This window comes from Parasteatoda tepidariorum, chromosome 1 (genome assembly GCF_982258835.1).
Source record: "Parasteatoda tepidariorum strain Cologne lab strain chromosome 1, Ptep-v5.0, whole genome shotgun sequence".
Taxonomy (NCBI): Eukaryota; Metazoa; Arthropoda; class Arachnida; order Araneae; family Theridiidae; genus Parasteatoda; species Parasteatoda tepidariorum.
The window spans coordinates 10769591-10796704 of NC_141755.1; the positions used below are offsets into that span (position 1 = coordinate 10769591).

Below are 27114 nucleotides of genomic sequence, written 5' to 3' on the forward strand. Positions count from 1 at the left end.
CAATAAATATGTGATGAAATCTGTATGAGAATAGTTAATTGGTGACAGTTGATAATTATCTTTCAATTTTTTCTTTAGTATTTTTAATACATTAATATTATAAAAATTACTATCAAGGAACATTCATTTGTATGATCAGAGTAAGCCTGATTTAAAAAAAATTAACAGCTTTGAAACTTATATTATGTTTTTCTAGATGTGCATTGATTTCCCGAAGAATTGTCGTTCAGGACAAATTTTTTTCAAGAATTAAAAAGGATGTAAAAAGTTATTTAATAGACAATGTGTTTCTCATTATTTTTTTCTTTATTGTACGCGTCTAAGACCAATTTTTCGTGGATTTTAATTAATATTTTTGAATCAATATTTTTTTATAGATAATTAAATAAAATTTCGGTTCATTCTCGTCTCTCCATGTAGAAAAATTTTCAGTTAAATTTCCTAACATTTCACATATTTTGTATTTCTTATTTCAGCCTATTATATGGATCCAATAAAAAGAAACTATATGTTGCATACAAAATATCTAATATCATAACTTATACAAATCTAAAGTTACTTATCAAACCCAAAGTCCAAGACAACAAAAAAATCGCTATCGTACATTTATACCCAAAGAAATAAAAAACAATATTTGTGTCACCGTAATTTAATGCGCACACAGAAAGAACAGCTAAAGTAAACTCTTACGTTGTTAGATACTCACATGTTGATGTCATTGAATAAATGTATCTGATACGAGTTGTTTATATGCGCATAATGTATGGCTACAAGCGCTCCAGACTTCAACAAAGCAACCTCGAAATGTTGGCAGAAGTCGGCAGTATTATGTGATACGTTGGGAGCTGCATATAAATAACACTAGAAACAGTTACTTTGGAAGTATCGTAGTAGAAACACGGTCAAGAAATTTTCTTTTTTTTTTTCTTCTTCTTCTTTTTGTTCCTGTCATATCAGCTGAAAAACCAGACAGAGATATGTTTTCGTAAGAAAAAGATCGAAAAAACTTGGAGAGAAAAAGAAACAAATATGTTTTTCTAAAGATCGGAAATTAAAGGAAAACCCTAAATACCACAGTTGTTTTTCTTCGAGAATGTTCAGCGTGATCAATTGTATTAGTTATATGAAAAGAATATAGCATTTCTTTTTGTACTGCTTCATAGCTATTATAATAAATTCTCATTAAAAGAAATATAAGTTGTTTTTTTTATAATAACTGTTTTTATAGTATGACCTTATACAAGACAAGGTCATGAAAAAAACAGCCAAATCAGTGATTCCCTTTTTTTCCCGATTAGAGAGACCTAAAAGATCGACTTTCTTTAGAGAAACTTCGACTTAATTAAGTTGATAAGCAATTGTAAACATATTAACCAAAGCAACGCAGTTAATCATTTTTAAAATATCAATGTTGACTTTTTTATCATTTTATGAATTAAAATTAGGTTTGGCGTCAGTCATTTCAATTCACTCAACTATAAACTGTTAAAAACATTTATAATTAATATTAGAGAAACACATTACTTCATTGTAATTTTCCAAAAATTTATTTGAAAAGTCCAATGATGAAATACTAGTGGTCCCGCAGTGGACTGATCGTTAAAACACGGTTCCCAGCAGATCACCGAAGGCAAGCATCACTGGCTACTGTCAGTGTGCGGGTGTGTGACCACTTGGATCAGTCTGCGTAGGGACCGAGTGTGTGCGGTATTGGTCCTCGTTAAACTGTGCTACCGTAGAGTGCTCGACTTCGCGCGCAGGTCGTCGGGCTACTAAAGCGGGGGTGCCATCCCCTCCGCAGAGAATCAAAATTGTGATGGCATGTCTTCGGATCATCCTCCGGGATGTTTCCCAGACCTTCGCCAATAGCCCATTGTGCAGCTCTAGTGCGACGTAAATTAACAACAACAACAACAAATACTAGAGCAATTTTTAATAAATACAAACTTTTTTTCAAGGTTCAAACAATCTATTACTATTAATTTTTTTAAATAAAGATTTTTCACTGTCAATTTGCTTAGATAATTTCATAAAAATAAACGAAATATCAAATATATAATGGATTGTTGATTGGATATAAACGCAATTACAAGTCTGTAAAACCATTACTGCTTAGATTGTAATGTTTTAACTCTTGTGATCCTTTCACGGAAACCTGTGATAGCGCGAAGCACTTTTTGTAAAAAAAGCAAATCAGTCGAAAAACGCTCATAAGAAGATGAGGTAACAAAATGCCACCCGTGCAGGATATGCTCGATCTAGAATCCACTTAATTGTCAGTAAAATGATTAATTAGTTAGGAAACAGATGTATGAAAAAAGTTAAAAAATACATACTCATTTGGTCGTATGCTGCACCTTTTTACTCACAACAGGAATCGTTAACAGCAAAAATTTCTTTATCCTCTATGATCGGCTATGGATACTGAGGGTCACTCAAAAAATCATAGGCAAAATAAAAGAGCTTAACAGGCTTACAAAAAGAAGGCATATGAGCATGGGCAGTATAAAAACATATGAGCATGGGTTATGACTCATAATTTACGGTAAAGTATAAAATATGCGACGTAAGTAATTTTTAAAAGTCTATTGCAGCACTTTTTCTTTTGTTTAATGAGTTATTCCTCAGAAAAATTATTGAGTTGACCATAGATATATTAAGTGTCAATAAATAACAATAAAAATATATATTGTTAATCTATGAAATAATAACTTCTATGATTAATACTTTGTAAAGAAATGAATTACTTATGTACTTTTTTAAGATCTGATACAGCTCTTTTTATGTCAATAAGTTATTTCTCAGGAAGTTTAAGCAATTCTCCATAGATGTATCTAGTGTCAATAAAAGATAATAAAAATATATAGCGTTAATCTTTGAGATAATTATTTCTCAACTTTCTTAATGTATATGACAGCACTTTTTATCTTTACTAATTAGCTATTTTCTTGAAAATAGAGTGAAATATCCATTCAGCTTATGAAGAATTTATAAAAATTACATCTCTGGTGCCAGTCGGTAGAAAAAGTTTTGTTATTAGTAATAATTTATGGGAAAACATTCTAGTATTTATTTTTTATTTACAACTAAAGAGTTTTTCTTCATTTTGTAATATGTTATTTTTTAGAAATATAGTGAATTGTCTTCATTTTTTAAAAAATAACGTATAATAAAGAGATTATAAAAATTACTAAACATCTCTTGTGCTAATCTATAAACAAAGTTTTGTTTTAATTAATAATTTAAGGGGAAAAAACTACTTTTAAATACTTACTACCGAAGAACTCTTTTTATTTTCTGATATGTTATTTTTCTGTAAATAAAGTGGATTGAATAGATTCTAGAAAACAGAGTGTAATATCCATTCAGAATATAAACAATTAAAAAAAATTCCATTTCTGGTGCTAGTTTATAGAAAAAGTTTTATTATTAGTAATAATTTACGGGTAAAAATTTAAGTATTTACTTTTTTATTTACTACTAAAAAGAATTTTTCCTTTTTAATATATTATTTTTTTAGAAATATAGATGACAGTTTACATTTTCAGAAAAATAGTGTATAATAAAGAGCTAATAAAAATTACTAAACATCTCTTGTGCTAATCTATAAAGGAAGTTTGGTCTTAAGTAATAATTTATAGTCAAAAGATTTACTTTTAAATACTTACTTTTTGATTTACTACTAAAAAACTCTTTTCATTTTCTGATATTTTATTTTTCTGTAAATATAGTGGATTGTCTAGATCCGGAATGCTCTGATCATGGAATATGTGTGTCCGGATTGTGTGTTTGTCGAAAGGGATGGAAAGGAAATGATTGCAGCGATCCTGACACAGACGCCCTTCGATGCTTACCAGATTGCTCAGGACACGGACAATTCGATTTGGAACAACAGAAATGCGCCTGTGATGAGCAATGGATTGGAAGTGATTGTTCGCAAGGTATACAAATTAAAAGGTTTTTTTCATATGTTTTTGCACATTGTTTCATATGTTTGTCATATGTTTTCATATATCTTTTTTATTTCTTTTGAAAATTTTAAACAATAATGCGAACAAAATGTTTTATCTTCAGAGAAATATTTTTTAAGTAGAAATTAAGAATAAATAAACAGTACGCTGCGAAAAATTCGGGTCCAATTACGGTAAAAAGTACCGGCACTCAGGGTGACGGAATTATTACTGTAAAAACCATTTTTAGCTGAACATGTTACGAAATAAAATATCTTATATATCGTAAATTTTACAGTAATAATTATCGTCAAATCATTGAATCATTCTAATTAAATAAATATTACTGTAAAAATTATGCTGCAGTATTTTACTATTAAAAAGAATTTTGCGGATGAGGCACTCAAAGTGTCAGTACTTTAAACCGTAATTTGATCCGGATTTTACAGTGTAATCCTTTCTTGGGTTGCCTGCACTATATTTCTCGTCAGTTACGTGTATGTTAGAGTTTCTATTTCTAAACTTAGTTCAGAATGTTACGATATGCGAGCAACAGTGAACTCAGAATTATAAGGATTATAAAGATAACTTTCTATCGCTTCGAAAATTACTTTTAACAATTCAAAGTTTCTACGAACTACACTTAAAATAAATGTTAAATGGCCATATAATTTGTGAAATAATTAACTTTAAAAACAATTCAAGTTTTTATCTGCAAAGAATTTATATTTTTGATGAAACATCAGGTTTCTTGCTTACAAGTATTTCTGGGAGAAAACTTTGCAAAAAAAATTTAAATTCAAAATATTTTTTTATTTCAAGAGCTGATTCAGTAAACCAATAATTTATGCAACCTTGGCGCAGTTTGACATTTGCTTGGGCTGGTATAATAGGAAATTCTTTATTTTAGATTACATTTTAGTTAACCTCGCAGAAACTATAAGAATTAGTGAAGCTCACGCTTGGCTAGATATCAAAAATAATAAACAAATTATTAAATGAAAATAAAATATAAATCTTAGCATTATAAACAATGTCATGGCAAATCTTACATATTTTTTTCGAAATTTTAAAGAATATAAAGACTGAAGAAATAAAAATTGTTTCTAATATGAACTGTTATATTATGTTTTATTGTTCGCCGTTATTATGTATAAAAGATTATAATGACTGGAGAGAGATGAAGATTGCTTCCAATGAGAACTGATCTATTACGTCCTGTTGTTTCATTGTTCTTTGTTAGTATGCTTTCGAGAATATAAAGATAAAAGAAAGATAAAAAATCATTTCCAATATGAACTGTTATTTGTTATAAGTTATCGTTGTTAACAAGAAATATCATCTAGTACTTTTTACTTTTGACCACATATTGTATTCCTAAGTTTAATGTTGTGTTTTTAAGTATAATTGATAATTTTTCAAATCCGAGTATCCTATCATTTCATTACAATTAAAATATAAGTAAAATATGCTTGCATAAATTTATAATAATTCAGTATATTTTATGAACAAAATGATCTTTGTTTATAGAACTTTAAAAAAAACACTGATGAATGAGAGGCAACCTCAGGGGTTGGTGAGCTGAGCAAATAGGAGATCGAATCTCTTAATACACTTAAAAAATTAGGAAATATTGTCTTCCGATGTCCTAATTCTACAGAAATAAATAATATAAGACTCCTTTATTTATTAAAAAACGTATTTAATTAATTAAAAAATCAAACAGGACATATAATATTTAATTAAAAACCAGATTTCGCGCCACGAATGTAATAATTAGAAATAGATAACTATGTAACAATTGCAATTGCAAAATCAAAAGATTTACTTGAAACTTATTACACAATTTCCATAAATTTTATCTGATGCTGACTTAAATACAAAATAGTATATATTTTTAAGAGTCATGATTATTTCAATAATTGACATCTTATTTTCAAGTTGCAGAAATTTTTATTAATAAAATGGAGTTTCAATTTGGACTGAAAGAAGCTAATCCAGTCATTCCTTAAGTTTTATTTCATTAAATTTTAAATTAGAACTTTTGAAAAACAAACATTTTACTTCTATTGAATTCGAAACATCCATTGAAATAATATTTTTTTTTAAAAAAAGAACGTAATTAGCAGATGAATGCAGCAACTCTCTGACTTGTAATTTTTTCGTTTTAAAAAACTAACAGAAATAACTAAGTAGAAATAAATGTAAATATAAAGAAATAAAACTCGCTTTGTAATGGAAAAATATTGAATAAAGCAGACAACGAATAACATGAAGAAAAAAAAAACAGAGCTTTAGAAAATTAAATGAAACTGACTTTAGAATTTTAAGATTTTTATTTCACATAATCCATTTAAAAAGACTTTAAAAACTCAAATAGTTTTTGGTAAAACACCATAATATGAAGTCTTCTATAGAAATTTGAATTATATTTTTATTTGTTTTTAGATTTTAATTGATGCCTATAGGAGAGTTTTGATTTTACGTCCATCGTTGTCACAGATATTTTTTGCGATACATTTCAGTATTTGTAATTAAGTGCTTGATTTTCTTGTTAGATTTTCTTTCAATATTTTTCGAAGCATAAAAACTCAAAAAGGAAAATTTCAAACATTTTTTGTTGCAAAAATATTATAATAACTAGGTATAAGATGAAAAGTAATAAAAAAGAGAACTTTGAAACAGTTTTCAAAAAAAGTGTAATTCTAAAAATGAAAAATCACAGCATGAATTCCATTTGTTTGCATTTTTAAACAAAAAGAATATAAAAAAAATACTGATCTTGTTTTACTCTAATAAAATATATTTTCAAAGCTCTTTTACAATGGAAAATTTAAAAAAAGTCACAGCTCAAGTTTTTACCTCTGATGCAAATCTATAATTTTAAACTATATATTGTCGTAAAGAAAAATTAGGACTGAAAAAAATTATGATCAAAACTACCATAATATGGTAAAGTTTGCCTTGTTTGTGGCTCATGGGAACATAAAAAAGCTGGGCCATTTTTACAAAAGCGCTTTGGTCTAAATCCAACTATTGAGCCACGGTGGCTCTGGAGAAAGAGTGCTCGTCCTTATATGAGATAGCTGAGGTTCGAATCCTAGAGTTGGCTGGTCGATACGAATTCTGCTCCAGTCTCACACCAACCCCAGTTCTGTCATGAAATTATCTTCGAGGATCCACATTCTTATACGGATCATGGGTTATAATCCCCTTGCCGTTGGGCTAATCAAGGGAGGTTTTCCGTGTAGCGAATTAACGATCCTTTCCGTGTAACGAAAATGTGCGTTAGTTTCATCGATTATTTCTGGATTTTGGACTAAGTTTCTGGATTCAGTAGAAATTACAAAAATATTCTGGATTCAGTTGAAAATGAAAAAGCTACGGGGTTAAACATTGATAGTCAGAATTATGCCGGCAGTTCAAAGCTGGTTATAAAAAAATGAATGAGTAAAACTAAGTAAATAAATAAATCTAATTATTATTATTACAGTTTTAATTAAAATTTTCGCAGTTTATACTTTTCATACTTTTTTTCGGTTAAAATTAATACAGTTTCATTCAAACGAAATACCAAGCTTCATAGACTAAATTCTGAAAAGAAAAAAATAATTAAAAAGCATATTAGAATAGCTTTCGAATAAAATTGAACTAAAACAAAAAACACCTAAATTTGACACGATTTACTTTAATTTAGTATTATATCGTAAAATATCGATATCTTTTAAACATTCATGATAATGAAATTTCAAAATTCGTATTGAATACCATGCCGTACGAAAAATATGAATTATATGACAATTATTGACAATGATAATAACGTAAAGGTTTTCGACAGCAATAAACAATAAATATGATAATCTTATGAGTATTATCAACTATGGTGGTTAAGGAATAACATATCCATCATTGTATCCACCATTGTCGAGAAAGATAAATGAAGAATACCATAATATAGCAAGTGTTATCTTTTACAATATTATCCGAAGGATTGATACATTTCATTTGTAACATATATATCAATCAAATCAACTCGAAAACTTTAACTTTAACTAAAATCAACTCTATCACTTGAAAATACATAACTTTTGATAAAGACATTCCTGTGAGTTATATCGCAATAATGTATGGAGCATGGAGCATTTTTTATAACAGATTTAAGGATGATTTTTAATTCAAATTTTTTCTTACAAAATAAATAATATCGATGAACTTTTAATTTATATGTGGTGCCACCTACGACGCAGCTATATGCGTTTGTGATTGGCTGAATATAATTCCAATTATAGATTTCAATCACTGCCAATTTAATTACAACCATTCCGTATATATCAAAGATATATGCTGGAGACGTAATAGAAGCCATGGTAATGCTATTCAGAATGCATGCTGGGAATACTCACCTTATTGAAATCCATTAATGCTGCTTAGTGGGTGTGAAATAATTATATTACGAATTATTATTAATAATATTAATTTTATAATATAACTAGCTAAGTTTGAAAATCGGTAATTTTTACCGTGTTATTGTATTGATCGTCAAAAACTGGTCATCGAATTATGAAATTATTTGTTAGAAATTTCCTCCAAAATACCAAAACAAATAATAATAAATAAACCTAAGTATGAAATTTATAAAGCTTTCTTGTGTATACCGACTTGTTCTACATTGCAGATAGGGTTCAATAAGCTATTTCTTTCGGTATAACAGTTTCACTTTTGAAAAGTAATTGGAATATTTTAAGAAATAAGCTAGTCAAGACTGCTGTTTCTTACTTTCCCCAAAAGCATTTCGTTGCGTATGTTACCGTGAAAAACTAAAATTAAGAGAATGTCGACTTTCACCGGTGAAGGTCCACAATCTCATAGTGGTTTTGGTAAATGTCCGAAATAATTGTTATATCCGATTTGATATTAATTTTTGCGTTGGTATTATTATATTTATTCCATATTTTAATATCTGCTAAGGATAGATTGGGAGAAACATCTGTGTTCGGCGTACTTGTTAAATGTATACTGAGCAGTGGCACTTGCCCTTAAAAAAACATTTAAGTAGGGCATACCGAGCAAATGTATAACAAGCAATATCACTGAACCTTAAAAAAAAACATCAGTGTAGGGTATACCGGGCAAATTTATACCGGGAAGTGGCACTTAACTAGATCTAGTGTATAAATTAGACATTAACCAAGGCGACTATGTGATTGTCAACATTCACGGGTGGAAGTAAGCAACCACCAATTTCCGTCGCTCACAGTAACATATGCATTGTCTAAGGCATTCTGTAGAATATTCAGGTATTACATACAATGCTTGGACACAATATAAAATAATTTTTATATTACATACTCTGCCTAAAGCTGTCAGATATTTTACAGACTTTAGGCGTTTTTCACATTTCAGGTAACATATATTCAATACAACGTAAGAAATTTCGGAACAAATTACGGTAAAATGTTCCACGACTCAGTGTGCCGGTACTACTTACCGCAAAATTTATTTTTACTAGAATATGATACAGTACAAAAAATGTGAAGTAATTTTTATAATAATAATTACCGTAAAATCACTGAAGCACACTAATCATATAAATATTTCTGTAAAAATTACGGTATAATATTTTACGCTGAAAATAGTATTTCGGTAAAATAGATTTTGTGGATGATTCACACGAAGTGCTGGTATTTTATACCATAATTTGATCCAGAATTTTTTACAGTGCGTGGCAATAAAAATAATTAAAAGTTTCAACTATAATTCATTGAGCTTGACCTTACGTTTTGCTGTTCCTTTCATTATCGTTTTATTCAAGAACTCTAATAAAATGATGTAATTAAAACATTCTTAAAAAAATTTTACTCTTTTAAGGAGTAAACTTTTAAATAAAATTCATTAAAGAATGGAGACACAGTTGAAGTCTTCCATCGGATTTCATTTTCTATAATGTAACTTCAAAATGCGAAAATTAACTTTAAAATCCCTAAGAACGATACTTAGAAAACTTCCAAAAATACCATTCTCGTTCGAATGTTTCGTGGACATGAGACACTCTTTCAGTTGCGTGTTGGAGCTCAAGAGAAGGGTGAAGTTCTGCTCGAATTACAAGGACATACCATTTCCTCGGTCCATCGCTTCTCAAGTACACCATAGGTCATGGGTTACTGCTCATTAGAGTCATATGTTAATGGGGTCCTCTCATTTCTGGCAACCACCAAGGTGGAAGGGTGCAATTCTCGATCGATCTCTTTAAGAGAAAGGGTGTTCCAACTCCCTCACCATCCCACTCTATCGGAAAACGCTGAGTTCCATAGCACACAAGAATACTCAAGGCTTTTGAGATTTTCCAAAAGAGTTGCTCTTGGGTTTCGATTTTTTGATCAAGAGGCCACTTCGATATGTGTCGGTGGTTGCTAGAAGAGAAAGTTTTTGACATAATGGATGCACTGAATGAAAGAAGGTCGGGGGAAAAAAGAGGGAAAAAAATAGTGTCCCAGATGATTGTTAAGTGGGAACGGGAAAGATTTAATGGTTTGAAGGAAGCAAAGGGAATTTAATTTTCTTCGAGGTAGTAATTGCTACTTAAAGATGCGCTTTTTATTGGATGGTCATTAATGAAGGAATTGTTAGGGACTTTTTTTAAGCGACAAATGGAGTTGTGAAAGTAACATTTGCGTCTAGGTTTCTATTGTCTACGCGGAAAAAGAAATAATCGGTTTTAACTTCTTCTGTCTAGTCTTTTGTTAGCTAGTAGCTTTTGATTGGCTTTCTTGAAAGTTTGCTTTTTTTTCTCCAAGAAATCGAAAATGTCAAAATAATATTTTTTTTATTGAGCCCAATCCACACTAAAGTTAAATTCTTGTGTGAATTGAGTTCAATAAATAAAAAAAGTATTTATTGAGCTATTTATTTATCGAAGTAGCAACGAAGTTCACGTCGCTTCCACCTTCAATTGCTTTTCGTAAAGATTGATCAATCATGATTTGTAAAAAATGCACTATGAATGCATTTTACTTTTAAATTTACATTCATCATTGCATGCATTTGAATATGCATAAATCAATGCATCCGTTCAAACTACATTCAATATTGTATGCTTTCGAATATGCATATAATTTACAATTCTAATAACATTTCTACCAATTTTTATTTAACCACTGATGAAATTATTGAAGTTTCTATGCTGGTAGTAGTACTTAAGCATGCGTAAACAGTGCAATATCATTTGTCAGGCATAGTCCAGAAGTTTGTGCTCTTGATTTTGCATTTTTTTTATCAAAAAAGCTACGTCAATGTACCGGTGGTTTCCGGAAGAAAAAAATATTTATCATAGTTGATGCATTGAGTTAAAAGAAGTGAAGGAAAAAATGGTGTTACAGATGAATGTTAAAAAGGAAAAGGAAAAAACAATTTTATGATTTGAGGAAAGCAAAGAAAATTTATATTACTTCAAGGTAATGATTGCTACTAAAGATTTTTTTGTCAGCATTGCTACTAAAGATACTCATTTTATTAGATGGTCCTTAATAATTAAGGACTTTTGTTAAGTGACATAGGGATTTGAGAAAGGAACATTGATCTCGCATCTTCGATTGCCCGAGCAGGAAGAAATTATCTGCCGTTAATTTCTTTGTCTCTCCTTTATGAATCGTATCTTTTGATTGGTGTACCTGAGAGTCTGTTTTTTTTTCCTCCAAAAACTCAATGATATCAAAATTATACTTTTTTTTTTGCAATAAGTATACGTTAAAATACATTTTATTAAAACAAGTTTCGTATTTTTAATATTTTTTTTAGTAAAATAGTCCCCTTTGGTGGTGCGGTTCGTAGAGTCTTCACTCATCACAGATTGAGTCGCGGTTTGATTCCTCTTGCTAAAAGCTGTTGTGAGGAAATATGTTGCCTTTAGAACATCGTTAGTAATTCGAAACTCTCTCTCTCTAATGTAATGTCCCCAGAGAATTGAGAGCTTAAAAAATTCGGTTGAGATAATAGAGAGATGATGTGGACTCCATGAAATAACTGTACTCAATCCACTATCTAATCGTGGTATTGTAGAGTGCGCATGCGCTGTTATTTTCTTCAGTCCATTATGCCAGAACCCCAATCCCTCTCCAATAGCTCATTAGAATAGCTCCAGTGTAAAGTTAACCCCTACGCCAAACCGATATTTTAAAATATTATTGATTATAATTTGTCAAAAAATTTTCTGACATTACACTGTATTTTTGAATTTAAGTGTAATAATACATAAATTTTAATTTTCATATGTTGACCCTACTGTTAAAAATGCATATAACAATGTGTATGTTTAATAGAATATACATTCAATTTAATACACGAATTTAATTTCTATCACTTTTCCTTAAATCACTAGCTAAATTAGCAGAATTGCTATGCAGTCAATAGCAATCGTAAGTATAATTTCAGGTAGTTTAGGTAGGAGGCATGGTAAATCGTCTTAGTGATTGCTAAATTATGTTTTGTGTAGCTAAATAATAGAATATTAAAACACATTTTCAAAAGAGAATTTTTGTAAAATACTTATTTGAGTTGTAACTTTTATATTATTTCCTTGTAATTGCTTTTTTCATTTTTTAAAAAAGAAAGGGGGCTTATCTGTTCCGCTTTTTTCTTTTACTGGTCATAGAAACTAAAAGTAGGGTTGATCTTAAGAATGCTTTTAAATATAGATTCGTCGTCCTTTTTATATTAGTTAGTGCTATATACGTGTTTTGCAAAATGTAACTATACTTACACTTCTAATTATTGATTTCATATTAGTATTATTTTAATTACTTTACCGAAAGATCTTTTACTCAAATGTATTTCAATAACTCCCTATTATGAATGCTTGTTGAGGGTTACATCAGTGAGTCCGCATATTCCATATATAAAAAAACGTTCCAAAAACATCATAGAGCAACTTCTATTAATTTATGCTTTTTCACGAATTCTAAACCGTTGACTTATTTTCTGTCCAATGAGCTTATCTCCTAGTTTTAAATTGCATTTTTAAAAAACACAAAAATCAAATTCAGAATAGGATAACAGCAAGTGACGTAGTGTAGGTATCTTGATCCTGATTGGTTGTTGAAACGTGGCATATGTTTACGTTAGCAACTGTTCTTTCCATTCTATTTCGAGTAACCCAAGCCCGTCAAGTATCAATTCTCTTAAGTGATACATTCCAAATTCTTCCACAACTATTCGTTCTCAAGGATTTCAATTCTTTCACCGTGTTTTTACACGGAAAATTAATACACAGGCATCGAAGTTGCCAGGTACACAAAACAAAAATATATCACCGATACAATAAAATACGTAAACAAATAATGACTCTAAGTTAAATAAGAGAAGTAGATGAGAAAGAATTAATTCGATGAGCGATATGGCTCTTTATTTAATCAACTTATCGTTAATTAACATTCTAACTTATGTAGAGAAACTTAGTTCAACTTTAATACGCCATTTTTCGGATAAAGATCAGCTGGCGTTGACGTCACAGGTCACAAGTTTGGGTATGAGAGGTCTTCCTCTTCTTGAAGTACAAGTACCCAATTGCATGGACATTTTCAAATAAATTTTACTTTGTAGCGGAATGTAAAGAACACTTTGAACAAAATGCGGTGGAAATAGTTTTATGTATAATATCAATCCAAAATGCACTCATAAACCGAATCACAAACATGCATATCATTGTTTCAGTGTTAAAGCTTCAATTCATCAAGAACGGAGCGCATATGCTCAAATATGATGCGAAATGGTAATAATGCGCTTTTGACACAATAGACAAGGAATAACTGAGCATTTTGCTTAAAAGCTTCTACTGACAGAATCACCGGGTACACAGGTGATGGGAGATCGTGATTGACTCTCTCTAAGTACAGGAGAAACTAGCACAAAATGATTGGATTCCTGCTTTGTTCAGGATAATCAACCGACATCCCGTGTTAATGGCAAAACTCCGTAAAGGGATTCAACAACTATCGATTGTTTAGTGCTTTAATGAGCCTTTCCATTGCTGCTAAGTAGGCGAAAGCTAAAGTTTGTGTGAATGGAAGCAGGTGGAGTCCGTTTGCTCAAAAATATACTTTTGTTTGCCAAGTTAAGCGAGCTTTGGATGCTGTAGTCCTTTTTGGAACAAAGTATTAAAAGTTCTTGAAGCATTCCACTGCATTTGTTGCATTTAGGTATCTAACAAAGTATTAATTAATAACTAATAACTGACATTTATCTCAGCAGCAATTTTTTTTTTCAAAAATGGTATTATGGTCCTCAAACTGTTATTAAGTCTACGATAAAAGCTTGATGTATATTTATATATTTATTCTTTTTCTTACTGTAAGGGATTTTGCTTAATTTTGGAAGGGATTATTGGATAAATTAAGGAATTATTTGCTTAATTTTCAAATCTTACAATTTTGATTCGATAAGTATTCATTTACTATGACTATGTACATTTGTGTGTATGTAATATTATACTCTTTCTTTTTCTTCTTTTTGCAAGTTCTAACGAAATAATAATTATCAACCGCAGGTATCAGACTCAGACTAAAATTGAAATAGTCCCTTGTTCCCTTTTAATTGTTTATTTCTTCTTTTTAAAATTTTAGACTGTCTACTGTTCATTTTGAATGTTTATTATTAACTTATTGTTATGCTTTGCTCTTCTATAGTGCAGTGAATTACTACAATTTCTAAATAATGCCGTATGTAATACACATAAAAAAATTATTCATATAATATAATCACTCAATAGAAAGAGAGAGAGACTATATAATTTTAAGTTTCTTCTTATTTATGAGATGGGATTAGAATGAAATTTTATTTTAATGGGAAATTCTGAGATGTCACAAACAGTTTCCATTCTTTCCAATTTTATAAGGATAACATTTCGAAAGCAGCTGCTTCTTTAATAGAGTCTGATACTCAGATTATCATTTCACTGGCGGACGAATAGCCTTAATTCTTTTAAGATCTTGTTTATTAGATGATTCTATTTTTAAGCTGAACCATATTATATACCAAACCATAGACTGTTTTTATGACAGCTTTAATTTGTAGTATTACTAAAGAAATTAATTTATGTCAATCAACTACAAAAAAATTCATATGTCTAGACAATCAAAAATAATCGTAATGTTTTTTTGTGTATGGTATTTAAAAATAGTCTAGGCAATTTCATAACCAATCATCAGCAAATATTGTTTACAAAATTTTATATATTATTTTGCATACCTTAAAAATAATGGATGCAAAAATATTTCATTCATACAATTAAACGTAATTATCATACGAATTTGTCTAGAACTAGACAACCATTTATATTATGAATAATATATTTTTGCATAAAATAAAAGAATATATTGTTCATAAATTAAAATCAAGATCATTTAACCAAACATAAAAATACAATGACAAAATTAATCATATTACTAGTTAATAATTTTGAATTTACGTAATTATAATACATGTGGAAAAAAAGAAACTCTAAGAAATCGAGTCTTACTTTATTTTGAGAAACTACTAAATACTTTAATTTAATTAAACATAAAATAATTGCAATAGAACTAATTAACAAGATTTTTAAACTAAATAAATGAGTATGTAATAGCTATTACGTTATTAAATCAAAATCTCTCAATGCGATACTTAAGGCTTGAAAAATAAAACTCCAGGGGAAGTTCAAAATTCCAAAAATGCAATCTATTTTATGTGGATTTAATCAATTTTATAACCTTTTTTTAAAAACCCATTAATTTATAACAAATTTTCTCTTTACCTTATAGGTATGCATATTTAATTTGATTTATATTTCGTATATTGATAACAAATAGCGAAAATACGATGAAATATTATCTGAAATATTGGTAACTTTTTTCAGATGTTTGAAAAGGTATGATCTTTTTGGGGAGTTTTAGTGTTAACTCATTTTATGCAAAAACTTAATTATTTCATAAAGATAAACATTAATATAATAAGATAAAAAAATATCGGAGGAAAAATTGTTTCAAAAACTTTTTATACACATTAGTATAGAAACAATGAAATGTTGTAGGACGTATATAAAGTCATCTATCGAAGGTGATTGTTTTTTCAAAACAATAAATACTCTGAAGGAAAGAATTAAAATCTAATGGAGGAAATATATACACGATAAACAAAATGAAGTTTGTGGACACAATAACGTTTTTTAGCATTTTAACTACTATAAATTAATAAAAGCAATAATAAAAACAGATATTTTGTACTGAAAATTTTAATGCTTAAAATAGATCGAATTCAATGTTATTTTATATGGCGTATGATCCAGAAGAGGCTATACTGCACCAAACTCAAAATACCTGGTACTTTTACTTAGATCCTTCCAAATAATGGAGCTTAAGAGATCAAAAACTGTAGCATAGAGACGTCGTAAACACTTCAAACTTTGCGTTTATTCCATTAATATCATTTGGCAGGCTTTATGAACCCGAGGTAGGCAAACGGATTGAATGTTTCGGAGGGAATCACCCAGTTTTTCTAGTTCACAAGGTCATGGAATACAATTTTACTATTTGAGCAATTTTAGTTTCCAGTTTCTGAATACAAATTTCATTTTATAAAATTTTTCACAATATTTTATTTTGACTAAATATTTTCACCATATTACTAATCAATAAATTGAATATTTTACTTAATTAAGTAGCGCAAATTTTTATTATATATTTTTCTCTTACACCATAATTTTGAATTGACCATTGAAAATCGGAAAATTATTTTTAACTTGAAAAATTTGATCAAAAATATGCACTGAGAAAAAAATTATGATCAAAACTACTCGAATATGGTAAAATTCATCTGTATTTGGCTCTATGGGAATATCATAGAGCTTGGTATTTCCACCGGAGCGTTTTGGTGATGATTTTGGTAAAATTAACATTATATGTTATATTATAATATGTGATAAAATTTAATCATTTTTCATGTAGAGCATGTCAAAAAATCCATTTATTCGGTTAAATTTACTTTTCAGTTTTTTTTTTATAAAAGTAGGGTAATAAAAAGTACAATTTTGAAAAATAGAATTTTTGGTACACCGCTAACATAAGAACAGAAATATTACTGAACTTAATGTTTAATTACTGAACATTTTGCTTTTAAGAACCAGAATTATGTTTCTATTTTAACTAGAGATGCCATTACCATGTTTGATAATATTACAAAAAAAAAACATTTTTTTCTCCGTTTACAAATGAAATCAAACTAAAAATTGTTTTTATAATAAATGTTTATTCAAACATTTTATAAATGCTTGATTTTTTTTTCTTTACTTCAGAGCTTACAACACAATTAATTTAAATACGAGATAAGACTCTCATGTTTAATTCCAATTGAAATTACCAGACGGTCACTAAAATCCTCTATTCTTTCAGATTTAGTAATTATAAGAGCTTGACGATAGCTGAGTTATTGGTTCCTTGTAAGCTGCTTATTTAACAAATTCTCCCTCTCAGATTATCGTCACTCGCTTCTCAGACAAAACTGCGTTGAATCCGTTGAGAACTTATCTCTTGGGAGATTAATTCTTTCACTTTAACCGAATTGCGACAGCTTCAGTAATCTAAATCAAACCAGAAAGGGAATTAACTATGTTTTGTTAGTTAGAGTAGAAACTGCGTAACGCATTTAAGATTCATATTAATTTGTACAGCTTTAGAATAAATCTTTTGAAAAAATAAAAGATTTATAAATGCTCTTTGCGAATAACAGTTAATTATAAAAAATTTATTTTGGTTTATTGGAAAAATTTTTATTTATTAATTTATTAACTTGATATTTTACCCCGTAGCGTAATTTTAAGTAAAATACTGAAAATCTAAACAATAATTTAAACTTGAGAGGTTTGCTCAAAAATATACAAATAGAGAAAAACAATTTCCCTGCCTTTGATTGCTTTTTATTCAAACCCTTTATAATTTTTTTAGCTCTACATCTTTCAACACAATTAATTCAAATACGAGGTCAGACTATAAAGTATAATTCCAACTGAAATTTATAAATGATCACTAAAATTCTTTATTTTTTCAAATTTAGTAATTATAAGAATTTGATGATAGCTGAGTTACTGGTTCCTTGTAAGCTGTCCTTCTCAGATTATTGTCACTCTTTTTGCAAACTGTGTCACTTCGCAGACAAAACTGTGTTGAATCCGTTGAGAACTTATCTATTGGGAAATTAATTCTTTCCCTATAGCCAAATTTTGCCAGCTTCAATAATCTAAATCAAGACGAATTAGTCCTATTTCTACATTAACTTAACTTATCAGTACATAAATCATTTTTTTCATTTCAATTATCGTTGATTTTAAATTATATAAATTTATAGAGGCACGTTATAAAAGCGTAATTATAAACGAAATAAATGCACGGTTTCAGAAAATTTCAGAAATCCAAATTTAGTCAAGTAGATATTCATTGAGGTACATTGATCATTGAGCTAATTTTGCAACATGAATAAAACATATTTTATACAAAGGAACACGCAATTATTTTTTAATGAGAACTATAAACTAGTACATAAACCTTTACAAAAGTCTTTAAAGATTGTTTTTTTTAATTCATCATAAAAATGTATTTTGACAGGTATTTATTCATTCTTTTATGCTTAAATTGATTAAAAATAACTAAATAATTTATATTTTTGAACTAGTTTTAACATTATAAAAAGGATTGAAATACGCTAGATTTCTTCTTGTTAAGATCATTAAAACTCTGTAATGAAAATGTTTCATTTTAATTATAAATAAGATATAATACTTCCGTTTAAAATTTATAAATATCTCCCAAAGATTTTTAATAATTTTTGAAGCAGTTTAATAATTGTAAAACCACATAAATTCTCAAAACTAATTACAGAAATGGGGTAAGCAAGTCTAAAAAAAGAAGGAATAACACCCATGCATTATGAAATTTTGCTTGAATAAGCTATTATATTTCAAATTCAAATTCCCTTTTCAGCTTTTATACACCCGCCTCCTCTACTTCAGATATCAAAAATACGACTCCGTTGAACAAATATTCAGAGAAAATATATTTTTAATCGTATTTTAATTAAAAATGCAGAATAATTTTTAGAACATTTATTTGAATAATTTTAAGTATACATCAAGAATCAAAAGAATTTTAAATTAATGTCAGATAGTTGATAATTCAGTAATTATAAATAGATTATAATTAAGAAAAAACCAGCTTTACGATTACCAACGTTATATATTAGGAAGAATATCAACTTTTGGTTACCGACGTTACTGTACTTGATTTTTTTGCTATAGGTTTTATCTAGTTATTGAAACAAAAATAGAAAAAATAATAGCTATAAGAATCTAGTTAATAAAACCATATTACATGTTAAATAATTTTAAATAGAAATTACACACAGAGAAAAAAAATCTATTTATATGGAAACGGTTTATGATGACTATATGCTCTTTAGTAAAAATTATCGAGCTTTTTTGGTGTTCTCATAGAATTGAAAAAACTGTACATTTCACCATATTCTGGTAGTTTTGGCCATACTTTTTTCGTAGTGTATTTTACAGCACATTATATATCTAATTAAAAATTGTACAAATAATTTATGATCCATTTTTTCAGCTATTCTATTAATTTCTTAAAAAAGTTAATGCCTCTGAAAATTTTTAAAAATAATATATTGTATTGCATAAATCTTAAATCTTAGTTATCGAATAAACTTCTTGCACTTCTTTCTTGCACTTTTTTCTAGATTTTTATAGCTTTTTGATGAGCATATTTTAATCCAACTTGTTATTAATAAAACGAAATACAAATAAAACAACAAAAACAAAAGAAGAAGTACAAAATGTTTTTGTGACTAATTGCGAGAAGTTTCTTCTGTTTATTAATGTACATATATTTTTATCACTTCAATCTTTACTTCAATTTTTTTTATTTAAGAAAATAATTAGTTATTAAATATTAGTTATTAAAATTAAATATTAAAGCAAAAGAAATATTATAATATTAAATATATTATTTATTAAAAATATATATATAATGTAAAATTTTAAAAATATTTTTATTAAGAATAAAAATATTATATAAAATATTATTTTAATAACTAAGTTGAAATATAAATATTAAAAATATTATATTTTAATTTAGTTATCAAAAATATCAAATGTTTATTTTTTTAATTTTTAAACTATAAGCAAAATAAAACAAAATTCGATCAAAATTATTAATTAACCTAACTTCTTATTATTATTTTAGAGAAATGCGATTTGGATTGTGGTTTCCAAGGGCATTGCGAAAATGGTCAGTGCATATGCCTAGATGGTTGGTCAGGAGCAAAATGTGATGAGAAACTCTGTGATCCACGTTGCAAGGACAACGGTCAGTGCCGGAATGGAACGTGCCTCTGTATACAAGGCTGGAATGGAAAGCATTGTACTTTGGGTAAGCACCAAACGATGAATATTTTATTTTGCTCCAAAGCACGTTTCGTCCAGGCCTGCAATTGTTGAGATAAATATTAAGTTAGGGTGGTTTCATCACGTTCTCTAAGGAGCAATGACTTGCACACTTTCGTTAGATAAAGAACTTAGACAGAACGCCTACGTGGCTGACTCATTATTAAATAATGCTTTAAATGCAATATCTAATAACAAATAGTAATCACTTTTTAAAATATCAGTATGCTGTGGGCTTTAAAAACTGAGTATAATTTGTAAGCGTTTAACTGAAAGACGAAAAATATGACATCAAAATGTACACACAATGATATAAATATGATTAAACTGGTAATATTTACGCCAGTTGTGATTTGATAGTGTATAAAGATTGGATGTCAAAAGCAACTACAAAATTAAAGTTTTTAAAAGCTCTGGAAATTTAATTCAAGAATAAATTCAAGATCGAATAATAATCACTTTTAAGAATATTAATATGCAGAGACTTTCAAAAATTGAGTATAATTTGCCAACGTTTAACTGAAAAATAAAACATATGACATCGAATTGTACACATAACGATTTAAACTTGATTAAACTGATAATATTTACACTAGTTGAAATTTGATAGTGTGCAAAAATTAGATGTCAAAAACAATTTCAAAATTGAAGTTTTTAAAAGCTCTGAAAACTTAATTCTGGAATTAAATAAAGATCAAAACAGTTTCCTATTTGAATAGATATAATTGATATAATGGCGTAAGATTATTTTTTTATATCGTCGTTGATAAATAAAATTACTTCTCGTTTATTCCTTTATATTGTGTCACAGATTTCTTTGCTGGGTTTAATCTTTTTTTAAGTTCAGTTGATTAGCTTTCAAGTCCAGAAAATCATTCATATTGTTACTATTAATAGAGCAAAAAAATATTCCACCATAAAATTATAATTATTCTATAATTTATTAACAAATGACTTTTGCTTTGTGGAGAAATGATTAATGAAGCGCAGTTCCAAGGGTGGTGGAGGGAATTGCACAGAAGGATGTGTGTTCCAATTAAACGTTCTTAATTTTAATTTTTTTTTACAATGTTATAATTTCATCTGAAATTTTAAATTCAAGCTTCAGTAAGTTAAGTGTGCATTTAAAACGTAATTAAAGATATTGAAACATTTATTCAAAGAAATGGCATTTTTAAGATAGTTTCGTGATTGCAAGATAAGAATACACTGATTTTCTACATTTTAAGTTAGTCACTTTTATTGTTACATAATTACAGTGAGTCTTTAAATTGAACTGTCATTGATAAGAGAACAACACTACCAGTTGTTGACTCTAGTTTTGTGTGCTTACTCACAATCAGAAGCAATCATGAAATTGTTAAAATAAACTGAAAACCAATCATGAAGATAGCATTCATAAACATTGACATTTAGTCCTGAAGACTTAATTAGGAAAAATAAAAAAAATTTGAAATATATAAAAATCGTGACATCATCCAGACTTTTAGCAACAAACTATATTGTATGATACATATAAATATGAATTCGATCGAAAAACACGGTACTCAGTGATCCCAAGTAAATTACTAGGATTCAAAATATTTATATTTTCTTGACTCAAATTATATTTTCGAACACATTACGCAGATACTATTATCGATACATGTATTAAAGATATCGAACAAAAAGCATATTATACTTTAACACACGCTTATTAACATATTCCAAGACATTATGATATCGAAAATGTCCCACAATATTATGTAATGTACATAATCAAGGGAAAATAAACTATGCATTTTTCTAGATACAAACTTTCTTCTACTATTGTTAACCGGCAAACATCTAATGTGAAATCAGGTCCGTTTCATACATATTGTAGTTTCACGTTGCAAATCGTTCCTAGTGCTGCATGAGTGTTCTTTCAGTGCTTTAAGCATAGAGGGCTCGAAAATAGTGTATCGTGAATGCAGGTGCCCAGAAATTTACCCTAATTAATTTGCCGCTACTGCTTTTTAACACAGATGGGAAAAACACAACAAGAAAAAAAAGAACTCATTTATGCAGTTGTAGGGACCATTCACAATTTGAAACTAAAAGAAAAAGTGGAATCAACACACAATTGACGTTTTATTACACATTGAATGCTCGTCGTGTAAGAAAAGCATGACACATTGAACATTTGTTATTAAAAAAAATGCCTGCGTTACTCTTATTTAACTTCATGTACCCTTAAGTATAATATTTGAAATAGTTTCAAAAATATACATATTTAAAAAGCAGTCTGTCTCACCAACCGCATTCATTCGTACATAAAGTTTTAATATTGCTTTAAAATATAAATTTCAAAATCTGATTCTCAAATAAAGTGCTCAAAATATATTCTTCATCTCATTTCCTATCACCAAGCTTTATTCAGTGTACTATTTCGAAACTTAGCCTACTTTTAGCTTAAATAAACTGAAACTCGCTAACTACAAGAACTTTGACTAACTACTTTGAACTATACCGATGGTTATCTGAACAAATATAATGAATAGTTCTTAAATTCTAATCTATAGTTAAGTTTAATTAAATCAGTCTGATTAGTATATGGTAAATAAGTTGTAATAGAAGAAATAAATTAACACAAAACCTAACATATATTAAAATTCAATGACTTCTACATTTAGTCCTGCAATAGCTTTCCTTAATTATCTCTTACGGTGAGCGTACAAATTAAATTAGATTAAAATCTTCGCATATAAGTAATTAAGTACAAATCAATTTTGCCAAATTTAAAATTCGTCTTCAATTCTGATAGACTAAAAGTTTATTTTTAAGATTATCATGGTTTAAATTATAACAATTTGTCGCTCTCTAACTAATTTTCAGAAACCATTTTGTTTCTCTCAGTAATATTTAAAACTCAAATTAATATTCTATTCATTAAAAAATAATGCAAAAGGTTAATTCGAAGAATTTTACAAACTTTTTTTGTCAGGCAAAAGCAATCTTTCTCAAAATGCAGCATTCTTTCAAAGTGTATAATTTTTTTCTTAAGATTAATTTGTATTAACACATGCATAAAACGAGATAGATCTGAGATTTTTACTCTACATCCCCAATATTATCATTGCCTTTGAAGTTATCTACCTATATTGTTTTCCTATCCTATTGATGAATACCCTGCATACCTTGTTGTATAACTTGTTTGAAAAATTCTTCTGCATCTCTATGTTTCCTTCTTCCTTTTTTTGTTTTGATACTGAAGTAGTGCTTTATTACAGTACCAAAACGATTGTGCGCTTCCTTCTGTGACTCTTAGCTTTATTTATATACAGCAAAGTTAATGTTTTCTTATTTCTGATAATTTTATTGACTTTATCAAAAGCAAAATATTATTAAATAAATCTGTTCACTATATAATAGTAGGGGAGAGTGGGGTCAATTGTAACAGGGTACGATTGTAACAGAGCAAAAATTTCGAGTGTCGGGTTTTAGATTTGGTTCTTAGGTGGCGCACAAGGTGTATTTAATAAATCTACATGTACACCCCTGCTGGCAACCATTTCTAGGTACTTTTGAAAGAGTTACATCACAAAAGATATTTTCACGCTACGCAAGTAATTTTTTTGGTATTAGAATATTATATTGCAACAAAGTAATTTTGTTCAAATAAATAAAAATTATTAACCGAATATGTAAGTGGACACCTTAATTAACATTTCAGAAATAAAGATTAGTTTAGTTAATTAACTAGCATTGTTTTTAACAAATGAAGCTGAAATGGCGTCTTGGGGACAATTGTAACAATAAGTAAAGGGACGATTGTAACAGCTGAAAATAAATAATCTTATGCTTACAAACCATTACTTAACTCTTTAAGAACCACCAATAGTTTCCTATATCATTTATATTATGTTGCATGTGCATTGTTTTATTTGTCACCTTTCACAGCATACATTAAAATTTTTAACCCCTTAAAGTTAAAAGTTTAACCCTTTAGGTCTCTGCTCTTTATTATTTTTACTCCTAAAATATCACTACTATTTTGATCAATAAAAAAATATATCACAACTATGATAATATGTATAATTAACTATGTTTTAGTTGAATTTATGAACTGTTACAATTGACCCCGTAAGTGGGGACAATTGTAACAAGTGCACGACTGTCGAAAATTGTTAATTACTAATATAATAACATTTAAAATAAGGTATTTATTTTTTTTTCTAGTAGAGAATAGTCTACTTTACTCGTCTGTCAATTAATACTGATAATATATTGGATTTTTTGTTAGTTAAAAATAGTTAAGTAAAAAATGTTACAATTGACCCCACTCTCCCCTACTATTAGCTTCGATTTACGGCTATCTACAATAGCACTAAGCAGACATGGGTTATTAATATTATATGCCAGTTATTTCTTTATAAATATTTTTTGCCCTCTTTCTACGCCGGTTTAGATTTATTCATATATGGTACAAAGATAACGCTTTTTTAATTTTATAAATGTATTGACTTCATCTAAAATAAACATTTTCACATGAATCCATTTATTATATAATAACACGTTTATCTGCTATATATTATTATCAAATATTGATCAGGTTCTAAAATAAATTTAACAGATAAAGATTTTTTTTCTTTTAAAAGAAACATTTTTTTTCTTCACGAATGATTCCCTTCTGGAAAATTTTAAATCTCAATGCACAACAACAAAAAATCTAAAAACTCTTAATATGAACAAAAAAACACCATTTATGAAACTAAATACCATTTTGAACAATAATTTAAGAATAGTTAGCCTGACATTTTAAATGTCAGAGCAATAACAGATTTCCCATTCAGCATTCAGTAAATGTTAAACAGCAAAACACAGATCTGAATCCAAATTCAAAAATCCATAAATCCGTTCACTGTATAAAGTATTAAAATCTTCTATTTACTACTACCGTATATAATCCTATATATGTTAGTATTATATGCCAATTATTTCTTTATAAATATTATTTGTTCTTTTTCCACTTTGATTTAGCTTTATTGATATACGGTACAAATTTAACCCTTTTTTAATTTTGATGATTATATTGACATCATTTAAAGCAAAAGTTTTGACGTGAATCATTTGATTATATGACAGTACAATTATCTGTTTTTTATTTTTATCAGCTATTGCTTAGTTTTAAATTTGAACTAAATTGCTTAGGTTTAAAAATGAATTAATAAAGAGTATTTTTAATAGAAAACCAATTATTTTTTTTCTTATAAATGATTTTTTATAATATAGAAGCAAGAATTTTGTACTAAAAAACACCATTTATTAAACCAAACACCATTTTGAATAATGATTGTGGAATAGTTAGTCTGTCATTTTAAATGTCAAGGCAATAATAGATTTCCCATTCAACATTCAGTAAATGTTAAAGAGCAGAATATAGATTTGTCGACAAAAAGAAGTTTATGTTGAGTTTAGAGCGGAAGTCATATACTAGTACGTTAAAAGTCATAACCATCAAATATTCATCTCTGGAAAAATGTTAGAGTATATTTAAAGCCTTTTTCTAGAAACACTTTTTATGCATATCATAAATTTACAAAATGGTTTTGAATTCCTTGTACAATATGTTGAAGATTTAATTTTATTTTGTTATTCAGTGTGAAAGATGTGTTCCCCAAAACTATTTTTGTAACTATTACAACTATTACAACCAAAAACTTTTAGAATGAGACTTTTTTTTTCAAAGGAAAAGGTAAAAATCGAGATTTAGAAGAATACTTAAAATATTGATACAAAAATAAAAACTACTATAAAATATTTTCTCAAAAGATAAATAAATTTTTTAAATTGAATATTGAAATAAATAACATAAAAGTAATTTCACAAATTAATAAATAATTGTCAATTGACAAGTAAGGAATTAAATTTAGATTTTGGTTGTTGAATGCAAATAAAGGTGAATCTATTCTATGTTTTGAAAGTATGAAAATGGTTTATTTTAATCATTTGTTTGAATATTGAATGATAAGTAATCTTTTAATATTGCGTGCAATAAATAATATTAATGAGAAGTAACTATAAATAATATTAATATGCAATAAATAATATCAATGCGTGGTATTTATGCTTCGAAATTAGGAAAAAATTTTCTTGCAATTTTCGGACAATGATTAAATGATTGAAATTTGTTTCAACTTATAATGATTAATTTAATGCCAAGTGGTATAAAGTGAGCAACGAACTGAAAAAATATTGAAAAACCGCATTTTGAAGGAAATATCTGGCTTGCTGCAATTTACTTAGGAGCAAGAGATCTATTTTTATCTCTATAAAACCTTTATAAAATGCAACTAAGTGTAAATTATAAAACAGTATTTTATTGTTTATCAAAAATATCAGTACAAGAATGTGTATGTTTGCAATGTTTAGGAGTACATATACAAAATTTAATAATAGATGATTCAAAGATTATTTGTATTTTACGCGATTCAATGATTTTTAAATTATTTATTTATTTTTAATTTTTTTAAAAATTTAATTATTTAATTTTTTTAATTTATTTTTTTAATTTTAAAATTTTTTTAATATTTTTATAATTAAACGGATTCAATTATGCATATTCAAAAATAATTTTTAAAGAAATTTATCTACTATAATCAAAATTGCACGCATAATTTACAAAAATAGACAATTGTAATTTTTGAAACAAATCAATCTCAATAACCTCTT

General features: G+C 27.9%; 1 protein-coding gene across 1 annotated transcript in view; it reads left to right on the plus strand.

Moving 5' to 3' along the window:
- Nucleotides 1–27114, plus strand: part of LOC107455277 (teneurin-m) — a 467942-nt gene that overhangs the window by 345775 nt on the left and 95053 nt on the right. The window contains exons 13-14 of the mRNA XM_016072782.4: nt 3732–3941; nt 20222–20407. Of these exons, the coding sequence (XP_015928268.2) occupies nt 3732–3941; nt 20222–20407 (396 nt within the window). The remainder of the gene's footprint in view (nt 1–3731; nt 3942–20221; nt 20408–27114) is intronic.